This window comes from Adiantum capillus-veneris, chromosome 13 (genome assembly GCF_014529385.1).
Source record: "Adiantum capillus-veneris isolate H3 chromosome 13, ASM1452938v2, whole genome shotgun sequence".
In the NCBI taxonomy this organism is placed as follows: domain Eukaryota; kingdom Viridiplantae; phylum Streptophyta; class Polypodiopsida; order Polypodiales; family Pteridaceae; genus Adiantum; species Adiantum capillus-veneris.
In genome coordinates this window covers 57719462-57736939 of record NC_140943.1, presented here as the reverse complement: position 1 = coordinate 57736939, position 17478 = coordinate 57719462, and the positions used below count along the sequence as shown (strand labels likewise).

Sequence of the window (17478 nt, the reverse complement as noted above, 5' to 3'; positions counted from 1 at the left end):
AAAGGAGAATCGAGGTGGATGTGCAAGCAGCAATGAAGTGCACCTAGTTTACCACCATGGCTCCATTTTCGCCCGTTGAGGCACACGTGAACAGAACCTCGAACATGCAACCACCGAGCGGCCGAGGGAAGCGTCTCAGAGATAATTTTGCGAAACGCGACGATGGGGAGGCGTACAGGGTCACATTGGGTTTTTGCACCGTCCGATCCCGCCCAGCGCTGCTGATGCGTCACATGTCCTTCTTGACCCCGTACGCCTCCCTCGTTGTCTCGTTTCGAAAAACTATCTCCGAGACGCTCCCCCGGTCACCCAGTGGTTGCATATTCGAGGTTCTGTGTACGTGTGCCTCGGCGGGCGAAAATGGAAATTATTGAACAATATGAATAAAAAAACAAGTACTTAATGGTGACAAAAATCATTGACAAAAACATTTATTCTTTATTGATTCGAATATTACATCATGGTCGATTGGTTTTTCTACGAATTACATCTTTGGGTAATGGGCAAATGACTGACTTGACACCAAGGATTTTACAGTTTCCTCTAGGTTTGTCAATCCTTGACCTAAGCTCAAGGCGCAGTGGGAGAGGACCGAGCCTGGGTGTTTGCCTATAAAGGCATACAATGCTGCCTCTCGGTCCACCAATATACATTTGTGAGCGTTTAAGGTGAGAGAATCTTTAGCGAGTATGCCATTAATGCTTAATACTTTAGCAGCTCTGCAGAACCATTCTTGAAGAACTCTGTGTGAGCAACTCTAAGAATCGATGGCCCCAGATGGCTCAGGTAGTGCCAAAGAGAACTATCTCTACCCGTGGAGACATTGCGCGAACCTCAAGTACGCATTGCGAACTTATCAACATGATAAGCGATCTGCAAAGCATTTAACTGTACAAGGTATGAGCATGAATTAGTCATAATAGTCACTGCACTCCATGGCAGCTATGTATACTTTGTAAATCGGAGCACCAATGCATTTAGTGCTTGAAAAGAAATTTGGGGCAAAAGATTAAAAAAGCAAGATAAAGTTTAAAGAACCGACTTTATAAATTAAAGGAATTGCAACCCTAGTCAATTGACTCAAAGCTACGTGTATGATGTTCCAAGAGATGATGAAGTTGTTGTGCATCTAATTGCTTTACCAAAACAATATAACAATCATGTAATAGTTTTTGAAGAAAAAGAGCATAAAAAATCCAAGATGTGATCAACCAAGAAGAAGAAATAAAATCAAAAGAAGAAATGACAATCAACTTGAAGAAAAGATGCAGTATAACAACTTCTTTGTAAAAGTCTTCCAAATGTTACACTTGTGGCAAGATTGGATTCTTAGATAAGCATTGCTACTCCCATAATAGTGGTACTCACTGTCAAAAGAAGGGAAATCTACCTACAAGATGCTACTTGAAAAACAAGTTAAAGAGTAGCAACAATAACATTGTCAACAAGAAGTAGCAAAGAGCGGAGGAAGGAAAAGAAGAAGATCATGAAGTTTTTTCTTATGATAGTGATTTTGGTGAATCATAAATTGTCACCTAGTGGGCATTGTCGATGAGGAGACATGGTTTGAACCCCAAATCTTATGAAGGTATAGTTTTTAGAAACGAGGATTAACATCTATAAAAGAAATCTGGAGACTCTACTTGTGCTAACATGTATTTTATAAACATTAGAACACGAAGGATTTCACTCCTAAAGTTTATGAAAATTTTCTATTTTTGGCAAGTCAAACTTTGTTTGCAACAAAAGGTGTAAATCTTTTGTATATTAAAACTTACCTAAGAAACGCAATCATAGCCCAATTGTAGATGAAATGAAAGAGTTGGTTAACACATCTTAGAGAGATGAGATGTGTCGCTTTTACCTAAAACGATGCCTTTCATAAGAGGATCAGGAGAAAGGTTTCTACATGGCACCCTGTTCATCTTCATAACAAGCCTCTAGTAGTCAATCTCTAGCAATTACTAGAAGCAAAAGTAATTTATCTGATTGTTGTTCCAAGCATTTACTTTATATTTAAAAGCATTTACTTTATAGTCAGACATGGTGGTGCCTATGTACATCAACAAACTAGACGTGTCAATATCATATTGTGTGCACAAGTGTGCAAACTGAAGATGCTTATAGTTACTTTGGACAAGCTAGCTACTAAACTAGAAATGCAACCTATTCTATCGAATAAACTAGTGATCATATTGCATTTACAAACCATATTGTATATTCTACTCTCCTATGAATATGCTAAGTATCATACACAAGTTCAAGAAAAATATTGATTACACTAGATTAAAAAACTTGAACATGATACTTATCCTGTTGATGTGCTAAGCATTTTATTGTATATTTTAGTTAGCATAGTTGATTGCTAGTTATAATGTAGAATCCTAGTTAACATATTGTATGTGCTAATTACACAAACATTTAATTTTAGCCATGTTAAATCACACAATTGCATGAGTTGATAATATGAATTTGCGAATCTTTATGATGCATCTACTAATTAATTTTATTGCATATCCTAATTAGCATTGTTAATATGTTAGTATATCTAGCTATGCTAGTTATCATATACATAGTTCAATAAACATATTGCATATGCAAACCACACTAGAAATGCTAGATAACATAGTTTACGTACCCTGGTAGCATTGTTGAATTGCTAACATAGTTGGAACTTGATATGCTCAATTGCATCATTGATATGGTAGCCAGTTCTCCAAGGATTCTAGTTAACTTATTGGTGCATTCTAATTACTACCTAAGTTTCTCAATTAGCATAGTATTCAAAGATTTGCGCAGACCACATAAGATGTTGCTCTTTTGGTTACAAATATCTTGAAATGGTCCCAATACAGATTGAGGTTTTGCAAAGGTTCAAAGAGAGATATCTTGACTGCAAGATTGGCCTAAGAATGTTTGAGATGCTAAATCATTTTTTTGCACGACGGTTGATAAACAAGTTGTATCATGTAAATATCACTTTCCAAAGGACATCATGAACCACATGATCTTAAAGGTTCAGGCTCCATGAATTAGATTTCAGCATTACATGTAGTGTCTTTGCTAGACTTAGCACGGAGTGTTTGGCTTCACATCACACTTCAAAAGGTGTCACATGGAAGTGAATTATTTGTTTTTATTAAAAGATGCATGTTTGCAATGGTTTGACCTCCAACACTATGACTTGCTCTAATGCTCTTGACATTCTTTAGATGCTTGATTACATATGATCTATATTCCTTTTAGAGTTATTGATCATTTGTCCATATGATGGCCAATTTTGAGTTTCCCCATCAAACTCAAGAATTGTGCTCTACATGACTTTCAATCTTTAGGGCTTGAGTTGAGGTGCTTTACTGTTGTCCAATGCGGTTCTATTTGTCCTTTGAATGTGCATTATAACGCAATATATATCATCAATAGATGCAAATCATGGATGCACATGGAAGAAGAGAATTTTAACGTTGTTGGAAACTATCCACAGAGAGAGGAGAATTTTAACGTTGTAGGAAACTATTCCAAGAGACCTTAAAGATTAATCCAACGAGGAGTTGAACTCAAGACTTGTTATTCAAGTGGGAAATGGCCGAACCAATCTACCACACTTGAGAGAGAGAGAGAGAGAGAGAGAGAGAGAGAGAGAGAGATTTGTCATGCATTGGACCTACAGAAAACAAAAGATATAATTAAACAAATGGACCATCTGACTTAACAGCCTCAATAGAGCTTGCTTACTCAGGAGTGGGCATTCTGAAAATACAAGGAAGAGTAGCCCATTTTAGTGATACATGCTTTGCAAAAGATCAAGGGGTCTCTCCATATTAGCTGGTGTGCATGTTCGAATACTTGCACTTCTTTAATGCAAAGCACTGAATGTACAGCCATAGCATATCTGGCAAACGTTGACCATAAAACAGAATAATCTTCCGACAAATGGAAACTGTCCTCATTCTCAAAGACTGCGAATCGCAATTGAGCCGGTGCTTTAAATACACTCTTGTAAAATGCTGACCGTTGTTCAAAAAGAACCCATTCTGTTAACGCTCTCTCTGCTTGAATGAAAATGCAGAGGGGGTCAAGAATGGACGGGTACCTGAAAACTTCGATAAATGCAGGAAATTCGCTTATTCAGATGTACACGAAGAGCCTCTCCTTCCGCATAAAAAGTAATGTTGTTAGTTATCCTACTGACGCAAATTTCGCAGCTTCTCCTTAATCTTCAACTGCAATGGCTAATGTGTGTGCCGGTACTACAAAATGTGATGGTACTTGGCGACTGCAGTGGCAGCCTCTCGAAACCAAGTGGCAGCAGCCATAGCACCCGGGTCAGGAACGGTCAAAAGAATTTCTGGTGCAATATAGCTTGATCTCCCAGCCTGAAAAGAAGACAAAGATGCATAAGTATAGCTAGCTATTGAGGCATAAAAGCCTGTGCAATCCATAAGCATGCATGCGTGTCTATATGGTATCACAGAGAGAGGGGGCGCATGACTGTGACATGTATATATATTGGCTTTAAGGCAGACTCCCAAATTAGCCACCCACGCATTGTTATCCTCTGGCGGAGAGGGGGGGGGGGGGGGGGGGGGGGGATCAGTTGCACAAATATGTACACATAGCACGTGAGCTCAATAGAAGGGTTTATTAAGCCCCAATTTTTTACACATTTTTTAAATACAAAAGGGTACCAATCAAAGGGTACATACAAAAAATGTCCTCGAAATGGGTGTTATATTCATGAAAAATCTACAAATGTGAAATTTTTAAATTAAGTATTGAATGCCTGTGATATGGAAGGTCTACATATAGTGAACCCCCCGAGGGCGATAGTAAAATCTCCTTGTACACTCGGGTCCAAAAAGCAATTTCTAACACTGGTTTCATAATAAAGTAAACCATAAAATCAATAGCACCCACACAATAATAAATCATACACAGCTAATCATCTTGGCCATAAAAAATCCCTTTTTGATTAACATATTTACCCTGCACAAAAGGGACAAAAATTTGCTTGTGACGCAATGCAGCAGGACTGCTTCTAAATCATGTTGTATGTCTCACAGATAAAAATCTCCATGCTCTCTACTGTCTTCAGCGCATGCAATGCTGTATCAATCACCTCTGTTTACACATTACAATAGTCAACTGAAAACGCTCTCTTCAGAAACACCTCCTTAAGCATGCTATGAGTATCCCATGTCGTAATTGCTGTAAACTAAGGGCAGGACAATATATAATATAAAAGGGCCACAAACTGCAAACTGCTCTAAATTGAGATACCGACTTCCGATCAAAGACCCTTGTTATGCTCTGACAGGGGCATATAAGTCATTTTCTATTCACTCAAAAAGCCTAAATCCTATTATTTCATCTATCTGATCTCCCCTGTCTGAACCTAATTGAACCTAATTGCCTATTTCGGTGTGCCCTTTATAATATACACTGCTTTCTGTTACAAAAAATGCAGCTGCTTCATGTGTCCCAACACAATTTTCATAATAAAATCAACCCCTTTATGTTCTGTACTGAAGGATCTGACCTTTTCGATTTATCATGTTTATATCATCTAGGGATGAGCATCTTTGATGCAAAAAACAATAAAAATAATAGCCTAACTGAGAAGCAAATATCCAGCGACTCGGTAAGACCAAGGTTGTTGACATAGCAAGTTTTCGTTGTTACTTTCTGAGATCATTCCCTTGGTCAAAAACTTGTGGAAAGGCTTATGAATTTTAATGCCAGGGTAAGGTTGCTCTCGCAGTATTATGCCGTTATAAGAACTATTGCCCTTTGCTTTGCGCTGCTTTATTCTAGGCAGATGGGCATTTGAGGGAGAAGTTTAAGATATCGATAGTGTGTTACTGTTATTTGCACTCAACTTTTGAAAATCAAACGTACCTGTGCTTGCATTGTAACTGTTGATTCAGCACCTTTGTAGGCAGCCTCAGCTGCAGAGAGAAAGGCTCTTGCAGCATCCTCCCCTAGACTGAGCTTCTGAGAAACAACAATGCAAACTTGACTAATGAAACATAATATTAAAAAAGAATTGTAATGAGGGCAACCCATTAAAGCTCACTTCTTGAAGGCACACTGCTGCCGGAATCAATGCATCTAGCATAGTTCGATAGCCCATTGAAGCACCACCGTATTTACTCACAGCAGAAACAGCTGCATCTAGGGCATCGGCCCCTAATAAAGACACAAGTCCAAGTTAAATGTAGACATTACATATTCTTGAGCCTCTAAAGAGAGGACAGAAAGAGCTTTTCTAAAAAAAAAAATTAACCTTACAATTTTTGGCAGAAACAATAGAAGAAGACTTTTCCTTCAAGGACGCATAAGCAGCTTTGCAAAAAATATCATATCTGAGAAAGGAAGATGAAAGCACAAGGAATCTGAGTTGTGTAATTTTGCAAGAGCTACACCAGCTGCAACTCGGGAACATAAAGGGAAATGAAAAATCTTAGCTCTTAATGCAAAACAAAACCTTCTAGCTTATAGTAAAACTTCTAACCCAACAGCCACTCTTGACATGCCCAAAATGCTTCACACCGTGGGCATTTGCTAACTGGGACATGGAGTTCGTTGCAAGTGGAATCTCTCAAATATTCACCGTACTTGAATGTAAAGCTTTTTCTATTCAGTCAAGGACAATGGACCAGGTACATTCCTCCCAAGAGCCAAGTGCACATGTAATTCAGTCATTTATTATGATGCGAACTTTGCTATTGATGACCACATGAAAACAACTTGCACGACTAATCATATTCCTAAAACCTTTTACATCAACAAACCAATTGGTTAGCAATGCTAGATAAGTAGCTACTTTCCTACAAACTCTTCAAGGAGTTTAGATTCATCTCCTAGATGTAAATCATTCAGATTTGCTGTATGTATCATGTTGGTGCCCACCAGAATATACAGGAAGAATGCAATAAATAGAGATAATTTGAGCCAAGATGTTACAACTGCTGTGTGTCTGTAAACATGCACCTGTATTGAATTCTCACATTGAAGCATCATCTTGGACACATTGGAGGAAGAGTTTTTTTTTTGCAGAAGCAAGAAGTGAGTCACACTTGAGTAGTTTGGACAGGCCTCCACAAAAACCACCATAACTTGCGCTAGTTGCTAAGGTCAAGTGATCAATGACTCCTTTGAAAGTTCCTCATGAACCCTACACATCTATCATATTTCTTCTATGCTTCACATATTACTTGGTTTTAATACACTAGCTTTTTTCGATAGAGATGCCCTAGAGAAGAAGCTTGTGAAGGAAAACCAACAAGCCAAGGTTCAAGATGCCATATGTACAAGCAATGTCATGGAATGTGGAGGGTTTAGGTGGAGCCCAGTTTCAGCGCAAGAGGGGTCGCTTGCGTCAGGAGCTTCAAAGATGCATTGTGGGTGGTATGATTGATATACTTAATGCTTCAGGAGCACCATCTTTGTGAGAGCCGCATTCGGCATTGTGGTCAGATTCTACGTGGCCGTTATGAGACCCTTTGGTCAGCTGTTTTTGGGCCTGGAGGCATCCAGGGAGGTGTACGTATGACTATTGCGGACTCATGACAGCAGGCCATTGTGGGCAGAGGGCCCAGTGGGTTACTATGTAGGTTCACGGTAACCTCACGGGCTTCCTGAACATCTATGCTCCCAACCATGCGAGTGCACGAGCTGAGTTTTGGTCACACATTGTGGAGTCTTTGCCTCATTCCCAGCAATGGTGTGTTGGGGGGACTTCAACATGTTGGAGGACCCCTCAGACAAGATTGGAGGCAGCCATGCTACTGTGTGCGGGGCTGAGTTGGCAGCTTGGGAGCGCTTATGTATGACCTTGAGGATTTCAGATGTTTGGTAGCATGTAGGCTTTGTGTGACCCCCAGACAGCCTACACTTCTCTCGAAGTAACCATAGAGTGGGGGGCGTGAATCTATCTCGGATAGGTCGCTGCTACGCCACTACCAGCATCTGTGACATTGTATGCATTTTGGCAGTGATTCTTACTTTGAAAGACAGATATAGGAGTGGGACTGTGGGAGTGCCATGTTGCGCATCCTCTAGAGGATTCTACTGGATACAGAGCTCAGAGAGCGGGTGGTGACGCTTTGGACAGAGTGTGGGCACTCGGGGCACCCCTGCTAGTAGAGTGGCCACTGGACTTGTTGAACTTAGTCGCTTCTTCCTCCAGGAGTCTGCAGCTCGACTGGCTGCAGCAAGGAGGAGGAGAAGCGTCTCCAATGGGGAATTGCTTCCTTATAGGAGCGGATGAGCAACGCCACCCTGACAGTCCTTGGTTGGAGGAACAAATGTAGCAGGCTCGAGAGGAGCTGACCACCATTGAGGAGCGTCGTCATGAGTTTGCCTTCCACCATCAGGCATCTCAGTGGACCCAAGTGGGCGACAGAGTTACTTGTCAGTTCCTTGAGACTGTGGGTCCTCGCCATGTGGCACCAATGTTTGTTAGTTGAGGAGACCTGATGGGTCAATTGCTACAGAGCCTAGGGATATACATGCAGTTGCTACCGACTTCTATCGTGAGCTGCTCTCAGCTGAGCCATAGTCAAGAGCGCCAGGATGGATGCAGAGAGCAGGTTTGGGCGCAGATACCTTGCCTAGTTAATGAGGCGATGCGTCACAGACCATAACAATTATAATACGCGTACTTTATTTAGAATACGGGACGTCCCGTATTGAAACGTACAGTACGTCTCACAACGTTTTCTATTCTAGCGTTTTTTTGCTCAAAACATATTCTATTCTAATGTCTTTTGTCAGTTGATAAAGTGTGTTTAGAGCTTCATGGTGCTTGTTTATGTATGCTATGATTAACCATTAAAGAGTCATTGAGGAGGTGCATGACGCGCTTCATTTGTCCTTATTAAAGTATCATATCTAAAAAAGTTGACATATTTTATTTTTGATTCTAAAAAATACGTCTAGTGTATGTATTGTACACCTTGTATTAAATGTCCCGTCTCGTACCGTAGTTGCTATGTCAGAGACTAGAGATGCCTCTCCAATTGGAGGAGCTCCACGAGGCCCTCAGGGCACTCCTACGGGGTAGCTGCCCAGGGGAGGATGGTTTGACTCCTAGCTTCTTCTTGGAGTACTGGGAGCTGCTTGGTCCGGATCTTTGTAGCGCTTACCAATACATTTTGTACATTGGTGAGATGCCTGACAGCATGACTGATATACCTTACCCTCAAGGAGGGAGGCTGCTTGGATGAGATTCGACAGTGGCGGCCCATTACCATTCTCAACTCAGCCGACAAAATCTTAGCAAAGGCTCCGAGTTTGAGAATTCAGCTGCTACTTGAGAGCATTATAAATGAGACCAAGACAGGTTTTGTCAAGGAGTGCAATATCCTTGACAACATCTTTACCTTCTCAGAGGCATCTACCCTCGTGCGTCTCTGAGGGAGAATCTTGTGATACTCCTCCATTTCGAGAAGGCATACAACAGAGTTGACTTGGATTTCCTTGAGGGCACTTTGCACAAGATGGGGTTTTCAGATGCTTGGATCAGAGGAGTGTCACCTCTCTACAGATGTGCGCACAATCAGAAGCTCTTGGTAGGGGGAAAAGGGGTACGCTTCATGCTCACGCGTTCGGTTAGACACGTTGCCCTCTTGGCCCTTCCTTTTTCTCTTCTACTCTAAGGCGATGAGCACATTTTTGACTTCACAGAGGTTGATTTTCACAAAGATGCGCATAGGTGGCCTGAGCAAGAGTTGGAAGGACCGCTTTGCTATGAGCCTGCTTAGGTCTTGGGAGTAGCTAAGGCGTGGCCTCGTGCAGCACCATCCCACATGCATTGAGGAACGCTTAAGGTAGCCTCTTGTTTGGAACCCCATGGTTCCATGGCAGAGGGTCCAGCCCGCACTTTCAGAGACTGGCTTTAGTTTGCAAGCCTTCTCGAGGAGATTCATAGCTTCCAGTTTTGAGGCAAGAGGGGGGTACAGAGCATGTGTCAAGATATTATCGAGGCTATACCTGCTGAGTGGCATATCCCTCTTGAGACAACAGCTCCCCATTGGGGGCCTTTACGCAATTGGCGGTCCTCATTGCAGTTAGGGCTTGCACAGAGTCAAGATCCTACATGTTTTTCGAGGTTCAAGGAGAGGGTCGTCTTCACAAGGTCTCAGTAGAGGCACCACAGGTTACAGAGTGTTGTTTTCAAGGATCCGAGTTGTGGGCTTTTGTGGGAGGACTTGTGTCATACATACTGACCCAGCAGATCTTGAGTCAGGAGAACACTCGTGGCTTTGGGCTCGGGAGAGCTTCCCTTTGGTACGAGTGCACTGGGACCCGAGAGAGTGGTTATGGCGAGATCTTTTCTCTTCAAACAATCACCCAGGGACCCCTTTCTTCCAGTACACAGCTCGTTTGGGGTGCCACATATTGGCAGCACAGAGCGAGGCTCGCGTTGCTGCAACACTTCACTGGCAGGAGGAGGGTCTCACAGCAGTCGAGTTCTTGTTAGGGCTTTGGGAGCGGTTGTGGGACACCAAATGGCCGGGGAGAGTTACCATGTTTCAGTGGCTAGTTGCGCATAAAGCTAATGCAGTTGGGAGTTGGTTGGTACACAATGGCTTCTTAGCAACATGTGCAGCCTGTGGCCACCCATTGGAGAGTCGGTGTCACCGTCTGTGAGATTGCCCCGTGGCACAATAGGTTTGGCTTCAGATTCTTCGACTGATGCCAGCACTTTCCACAGCCCGACAGTACACTTGGGGTGCTGCAGCCTATGGTCCACACTCACGGGCCCTGCCCTCTGTTTAGATGGCTTTCACCAACAGGATGATAATGATTCAAGGGGTCCACCTACACTCCAGCCAGCCACAGAGCTCATCCCCCACTAGTGGTGTAGTGATAGAGAGTGGTGTTGGGAGCTCATCTGCGGCCTGACACTCTGCAGGCTTGCTGCTTTTGCATCTTCGAGGCTCGTCCTGTCCCACGAGCAGAGATTGTTTGTGACATTTGGTGGAGCTGATCCATACACTCAAGGGCCAGTTTAAGAGACTTCGGGGCAGCTCTGACTGCATGCGGGAACGCCGAGAGGCTTTCTTGGGACTTTGGCACCTAGGGCCTTTATTCACCATGGTTCAGGGCGTGCCTAGATGGCATTACCGGCCACCAATGTGGTTGTTTCCCCCTTCCATCTCGTGATTTAGCCCTCATTGTACATACTTTGTCTTTTCACCGGGAGAGTCTCCCCATGTTTCTGATGTAGCCCTCTGTAGCAAAGGTCGGTTGTGCCCTTGGCGCAATTTTATGAACTAATGGAAGGATTTTTTTCTTGCAAAAAAAAATATCAAAATGAAATTCAGTTTGTTTGTTTACTCAATCTACTTACATGAGTTACATGACAAGAAAATGTCAAATTTGTCAGACCTTGAGAAGGAACGACAAGACTTTTTGCAAGCTCAGGTTGATTGCTTCTCTAAAGGCTTACCAGGAGAGTTACCTCCTTAGCGTCCTGAAGATCACACCATTGATTTGATTCCAGGTAGTGAACCACCGAACCGGCCACCTTACAGAGTTAGCAGAGCCCAAAACGAATGAAATTATGAACCAAGTGAAAGAGCTTCTAGAGAAGGGTCTGATTCAACCTAGTACATCACATTACTGTTTGCCAGTGTTAGTTTTAGAGAATTTGCATTGACTACAGGGCTCTCAAAAAAATCACCATCAAGAACAGGCTTCCAATACCCTAGAGACAGGCTACAAGGTTCTACATGTTTCTGTAGAATCGATTTGAAAAGTGGCTATCATCATATCAAGATTGGACATGATTTTTCCAGAGTATGGGTCATTTTTGGCCACCTTTTTCAACGACATCATTGTATTCTCCAAGACTGAGGCAAAGCATCGACACCATCTGTTATAGGTTTTTCAGGCATTGCGGCGAATAGATTGGTGGTTAATGGGAAAAAGAGCGAGTTTTTCTTGCCAGAGATCCACTTTTTGGGACACATCGTCTCTGCGAAGGGTGTCAAAATGGACCCAACTAAGGTTGAGACCATTCGAGATTGGCTACATTTGAAGAATGTTCACTAAGTTTGAAGCTTTTTGGATTTGTGTTCTTGCTATCGGCGGCTCATTCAAAAATTTGTGGAGATTGTTTCTCCTTTACATGTTTTGAAGCACCAAGGGGTTTCTTTCACGTGGGGACCATCTGAGATTCCAGCCTTCAAAACTCGAAAAGAAAAGTTGACAAGTGGTCTACTGTTTGTTTTGCCAGACTTGCAGAAACCAATTGAGGTTTACTATGATATATACCTTCATAAGTTCAGAATAGTTTGAACTCACGAATTATAAGAGGGAATAAAGCACTCATAAAACTATAAAAGCAAAGGACGCAAGAAAAGAAAAGAAAAACAAAAACAAACAAACAAACAAACTAAACCACTTTGTTTGCTACAAAACAAAACTAGATAAAACAAAACATTATTAACTTAAAAATGTTTTTAGAAAAGGCATGTGTAAAATAAGTTGACGCAACTTACTTGGCTTAAAACGAGTACTCAACTTTAAGCAAAAAAAGGATAAGACATCTTAAAAACTTAATCCTAGAAATCAAACTTCACATAACAACTAACGGAACACATTCTTAAGTCCTTGGGTAAGCTAAATACGAAATCGAAAAATGAATATACTTAGATGAATCCAGCATACATCAACACAAAGTTCAGCGTACTGAGCTCCGGAGATCAAGGGCAGACTCAGCCATAATGAAGCCTAGAACTAAAGAAGCATGAAATCGAAAAAATTAGCACAAATGAGGTAGTTGATAGGGCATACGCACCACAAAAGATAGAAAGAATTAGCACAATATCAACTGGTCGTAACTCGGACGAAAACTTCACAATGTGAAGTTTGCATGTCCGCTATACGACTAAAAAATATACCTAGATGAATCCAGGATAAGCCCAGATTCACCCTTGAAGGAAAGTGCAAGGTATAGACCCATGGTAGTCACCCACAAGACGATATAACCATCAGCTCCATCATGCATAGTATTGACTAAATACCACGACATCCCCACTAACGTCGTCAGTGCCCAATAGTGGGTGTAGAACTAGGTACTAACATATGCTCCCCAACACAACACACAGCACAGGCACACACACATGAGCATACATCAACACAAAGTTCAGCGTACTAAGATTCTGTCATGACTCCGGAGATCAAGGGCAGACTCAGCCATAATGAAGCCTAGCACTAAAAGAAGCATGAAATCGAAAAAAATAGCACAAATGAGGTAGTTGATAGGGCATACGCACCACAAAAGATAGAAAGGATTAGCAGAATATCAACTGGTCGTAACTCGGACGAAAACTTCATCGTAGGTTTGTAGTAGTATTCGAAAAATGAATACTACTACAAACCTACGATGAGCAAAGAACCAAACTTGACAATATTTGATCTCAACTTCGTTGCTTGTCCAAACAGGAAGAATAAGATTATCACCTTTATCATGCATAGCTTCGACAACAGCTATGACATCCCTACTCACGTCGTCAGTGCCCAAGAGTAGGTGCAGGTTTATATAGAGGTCATTCATGCTTTGAACGTACTCTACTAAACCAACGAGCTGAGTTTCTATCACCCTCCGGAGGTGATGGGCATACTCAACCATGATAAAGGCTAGCATTTGTCAAGCTATTGTAAAAATACTAGAAGCGCTAAAGATTAAAACAACAACATAAGGTGTTATTAAGTCAAACAATAAGTGGGCTTTTTAACTCCCCACTTTTATTAAATTTACTACTGATTATCTTGAACATTCCAAAGGAAGAAACATTAAAAATAAACTTACTACGATGCAAAAATGAACGAACGTTTTTCATGATTCTTTTGAATGAGTATCCTTTTTCAACTAGTAAAGAAATAAGATGGCAAGATTGAACAACAAAAGTAGATTTACTAGAACAAAGACGAGAAAATCTAAATACTTGAGAGCAAATGACATCGTACTTAGCTAAAAGAGAAATGTTCGAAGAAATGTGAGGCATACGGATGATTTTTAGATTGGCATATTTTGGTTCAAGGCGCTTATCATAGATATCTACTTCTAATCCCAAGGGAGTCTGAAAAATCTTAAGGTCTAAAAAGGCACAACAATCACTATTTGTGGTACAGTAAGTTCACAAAACTCCTTGGGATAAATTCGTCCGCCTACAGAACTCGAATTCAAGTACATAAAATCTTGAAAAGAAGGAACATCAAGGACAAAAAGATCATCTACAAAGCGTCTTACATTGCATAACTTGTGCAAATATATTAGGCAAGTGTTAGCAAGGACAAGATGCTCCATAAAATCAAACTCGGACGAAAACTTCATCGTAGGTTTGTAGATGTGGCAGCTGTATGGACGACCCGCGTTTTGCGTGATTGATGATGTGGCAGCTGTACGGATTCCCGCAAATCGTGGTGGCAGCTCTTGGGTGTTAGCTTTTGAACTAGATGTTTTTAGACTCTATGCTTTTCATGTATACTGCTTTTCATGGGCCGAGGGCCTTTATATGTGTGCCATGGGCTCATTCTATGGGATGCTTCTGCATGAAGGTGCAGAGGACAGAGTACCAGCGTTATACTGATTTCAAACAATATAAAGAGATACCGGAAGGGGTGCCAGGGTTTAGGGCCGATGCTCTCTTGGGGTGGAATTCTGTCACTTGTTCTTTTCCGTTGGCATGTGGTGCCCTCCCATTACAATATGCAAGAATTTTCTATGGAATGGTGAACCATCTAAAAAAGGCATGGCCAAAGTTAGCTGGGAATTTTGTATACAACCTAAAGATCAAGGTGGCCTGGTTATTATCGACATCTAAGCAGCAACAAATACACTCATGGAAAAATGGGTCATGAGTCCTTTTTTTTTCTCCACACAGTGATTGGCTACAGCTTATTCACAGGAATATCAAGCAATATTCCTTTGTCCAAGCCTTGTTTTTAAAACATCTTCCTGTATTGAATATCTTCCCTCCCCATTAAATGCACAGATTCGGATTTAGTTAAAGGAATGTGGGAGACCTGGAATAGATAGAAACCACTCCTCATCTTAGATATGAATGATAAATCTAACTAAGATAACGTTAAATTTGATTGCATTTGGTGGTCTGCACTAAATATCGATTCTCGGGATGCTCGTAAAGCTCACGAGCTTTTTAAAAAGGGTATTTGTATTTGGCAAGATGTGTGACACAGGAAAAAGTAGATTCTTCTTAGAAGAAGAAATAATTTCTAATTATGGCCTTTCAATCAATGAAGCCAGCTTCCTCTACAGGAGCATCTTGCTCTTTCTTGAAGGCCATAGCTGGAAGATTGATTGTGGGGGGTCCTAAATTTACAACAATTACGGTGGACAGGTTGGCAGCCTCTCAATAAAATCCTACGACGTTAAAATCCTCTTCTTCTTCTTCTTCTTCAATAAAATTTCCAGGCTACACTGGCTCACTTCAGTATCTTTACATGGTAAACTTAACAAAAGGTGGGGTCTTTATCAAGACAGCCAACAGTGGAACCGAAAATTTGCTTTGCTATGGCTTATCCTTCACAAGCGGAAGCAGTGTGCAGATGAAATGGTGGACCATGCAAAAGTGGCCGATGCTTATGATCAGCTGTTTGAGAGTGTCTGCGCGGACCAGATTTAAAATGTATCTAAGGTCCTATGTTTTGAGACAACCAGTTTTTCTGAAATGTATCTATTTTTGGAGGTGCATGAGGCTCTGTGTATGTACCCACCTCCATTTGACAGAGCTCTTTCTCATGAATATGTAAATCTTTTGCTCTTTCTAATATAATTTCTTGCATATTTTCAAAAGAATAAAGAATGCTCTTAAGACACACTGACAGAACTCACAATAGTCTTACCGCTAATTAGTTCAAAATAGTTGGTCTTACACAAAAGACCTCCAGAAAAAGAAAAATGAAGACAAAAATAGGTCTTCAATGACAACCCTCCCCAGCCCCCCCCCCCCCCCCCCCCCCCCCCCCCCCCGGGGGCAAAAAATAAAATAAAATAAAAATAAAAATAAAAAAATTACCGTGATCCCACAAAGCAAGAACAAATGAAAACAATCAATAAGATCGCATCTGGTTATATAACTAGATAAATGAACATATGCATAAAACAACCAGATTACTTGCAAACCGCCCCAAAAACAAATTTATCAAAAAATATCAAGAAACAAGTGGTACATGTTAGCAATGGAAGCAATACACATTTCCAAAAACATAAAACATTAGACTATGTGATACAGTCAGTAACAAACCTTGATCAGCTTAACCATACAATAGAACACCTTTTATAAGGCTTGGAATTAAGCAAAAGACAGTAGCAACTCACAATACCCCACTTGTTCCACCCATGACTCGTCGTATGGATACACCTATTTCATTGACTGTTTCTGCTGCATCATTGAGAGGATAGCTGCGAAACACCTTGAACTTACATATCTCCTCACAAAGTCACACAGACCCATTTTGATAAAAGAATCAATGATACTTAGCTTCAAGCAGGAAACTTACTGTTTCTTTAAATCTTCAAGTACTGCCACCGCCCCTTTATACATCTGAGCGAACAAGTCCAAATATGAGTTTTTTTGGTGCAGAAAACTGTCAGTTCCTAATACGCTAACACCAACTGACATCTTACCGTTGTTCCACAATCTGCATCACCCACTTTGCTATCCCAATCATTTAATGCATCTTTGAGCTTCATGACAGCCTCTGCTCCAACTTGAATGGCAATCTGTAGAACCTGCCCTTGTGGACTTAGCTCCTCTGGTCGACATGGTATCTGGGCAGAAAAGAAGCTAACATGAAGATGTTGAGGATACATGCGTGTGTGGATGGGAGGGTGGTAGGTGCGTGCGCGCACTAGTGTGTGTGCACACGCGTGCATAAACATGTTTTGTTTGTGCATGTAATTTATGTATGCATGCACACATATGTCTGTGTGTATCTATGAAATGCTTCCACACACAAACTACGGTATGTACGTGCATACGTGTGCTACATACTTACATACACAAAGTATGGCATGAACATACATACATGCATACATATGTATGTATGGCTGGGTTCAGACGAGGGAGCTGGCAGCACAATCGATTTCTGCTACCTCCACTCGTCGAGTTCACAAGAGGCGATGGTAACATTTTAGAATATCACTTTTAGAATGCCTGTGCGAATCAGGTTCAACTTGGTGGTAAGGCTACTGGTTGTGAACAAGGAGCACGCTTGATCAGCTTGCATCCTGAAAAAGTAGCGGCAGTTTACATCTACCAGGAGAACGAAAGAGGGAGAGGAGGGTGGTTTTTTGTTGTTGTTGTTGTTGTTGTTGGGGGGGGGGGGGGGGGGGGGGGGGGAGCTACACTCTTATTTTCTTCTAATGGGGGAGTGCCAGTTGTGATGTATGCAATTTTCCACTCTCCCCCCCCCAACAACAACAACAACAACAACAAA

At 41.5% G+C, this 17478-nt stretch overlaps 1 protein-coding gene across 3 annotated transcripts in view; it reads right to left on the bottom strand.

Moving 5' to 3' along the window:
• Positions 1 to 3665: 3665 nt before the first annotated feature.
• Positions 3666 to 17478, bottom strand: part of LOC147444061 (putative 3,4-dihydroxy-2-butanone kinase) — a 95412-nt gene continuing 81599 nt past the window's right edge. Inside the window, exons 14-22 of one of the 3 annotated variants that reach the window (XM_086526796.1) lie at positions 16667 to 16810; positions 16540 to 16583; positions 16358 to 16441; positions 6292 to 6365; positions 6077 to 6189; positions 5899 to 5994; positions 4270 to 4376; positions 4094 to 4187; positions 3666 to 4007 (exon numbers count right to left, since the gene is read on the bottom strand). In XM_086526796.1, the coding sequence (XP_086382922.1) occupies positions 3822 to 4007; positions 4094 to 4187; positions 4270 to 4376; positions 5899 to 5994; positions 6077 to 6189; positions 6292 to 6365; positions 16358 to 16441; positions 16540 to 16583; positions 16667 to 16810 (942 nt within the window). In that variant the 3' untranslated portion in view covers positions 3666 to 3821. Of the gene's footprint in view, positions 4377 to 5898; positions 5995 to 6076; positions 6190 to 6291; positions 6366 to 16357; positions 16442 to 16539; positions 16584 to 16666; positions 16811 to 17478 lie in introns of all 3 variants that reach the window. The other 2 variants (XR_015190012.1, XM_086526795.1) reach the window with 2 other exon arrangements.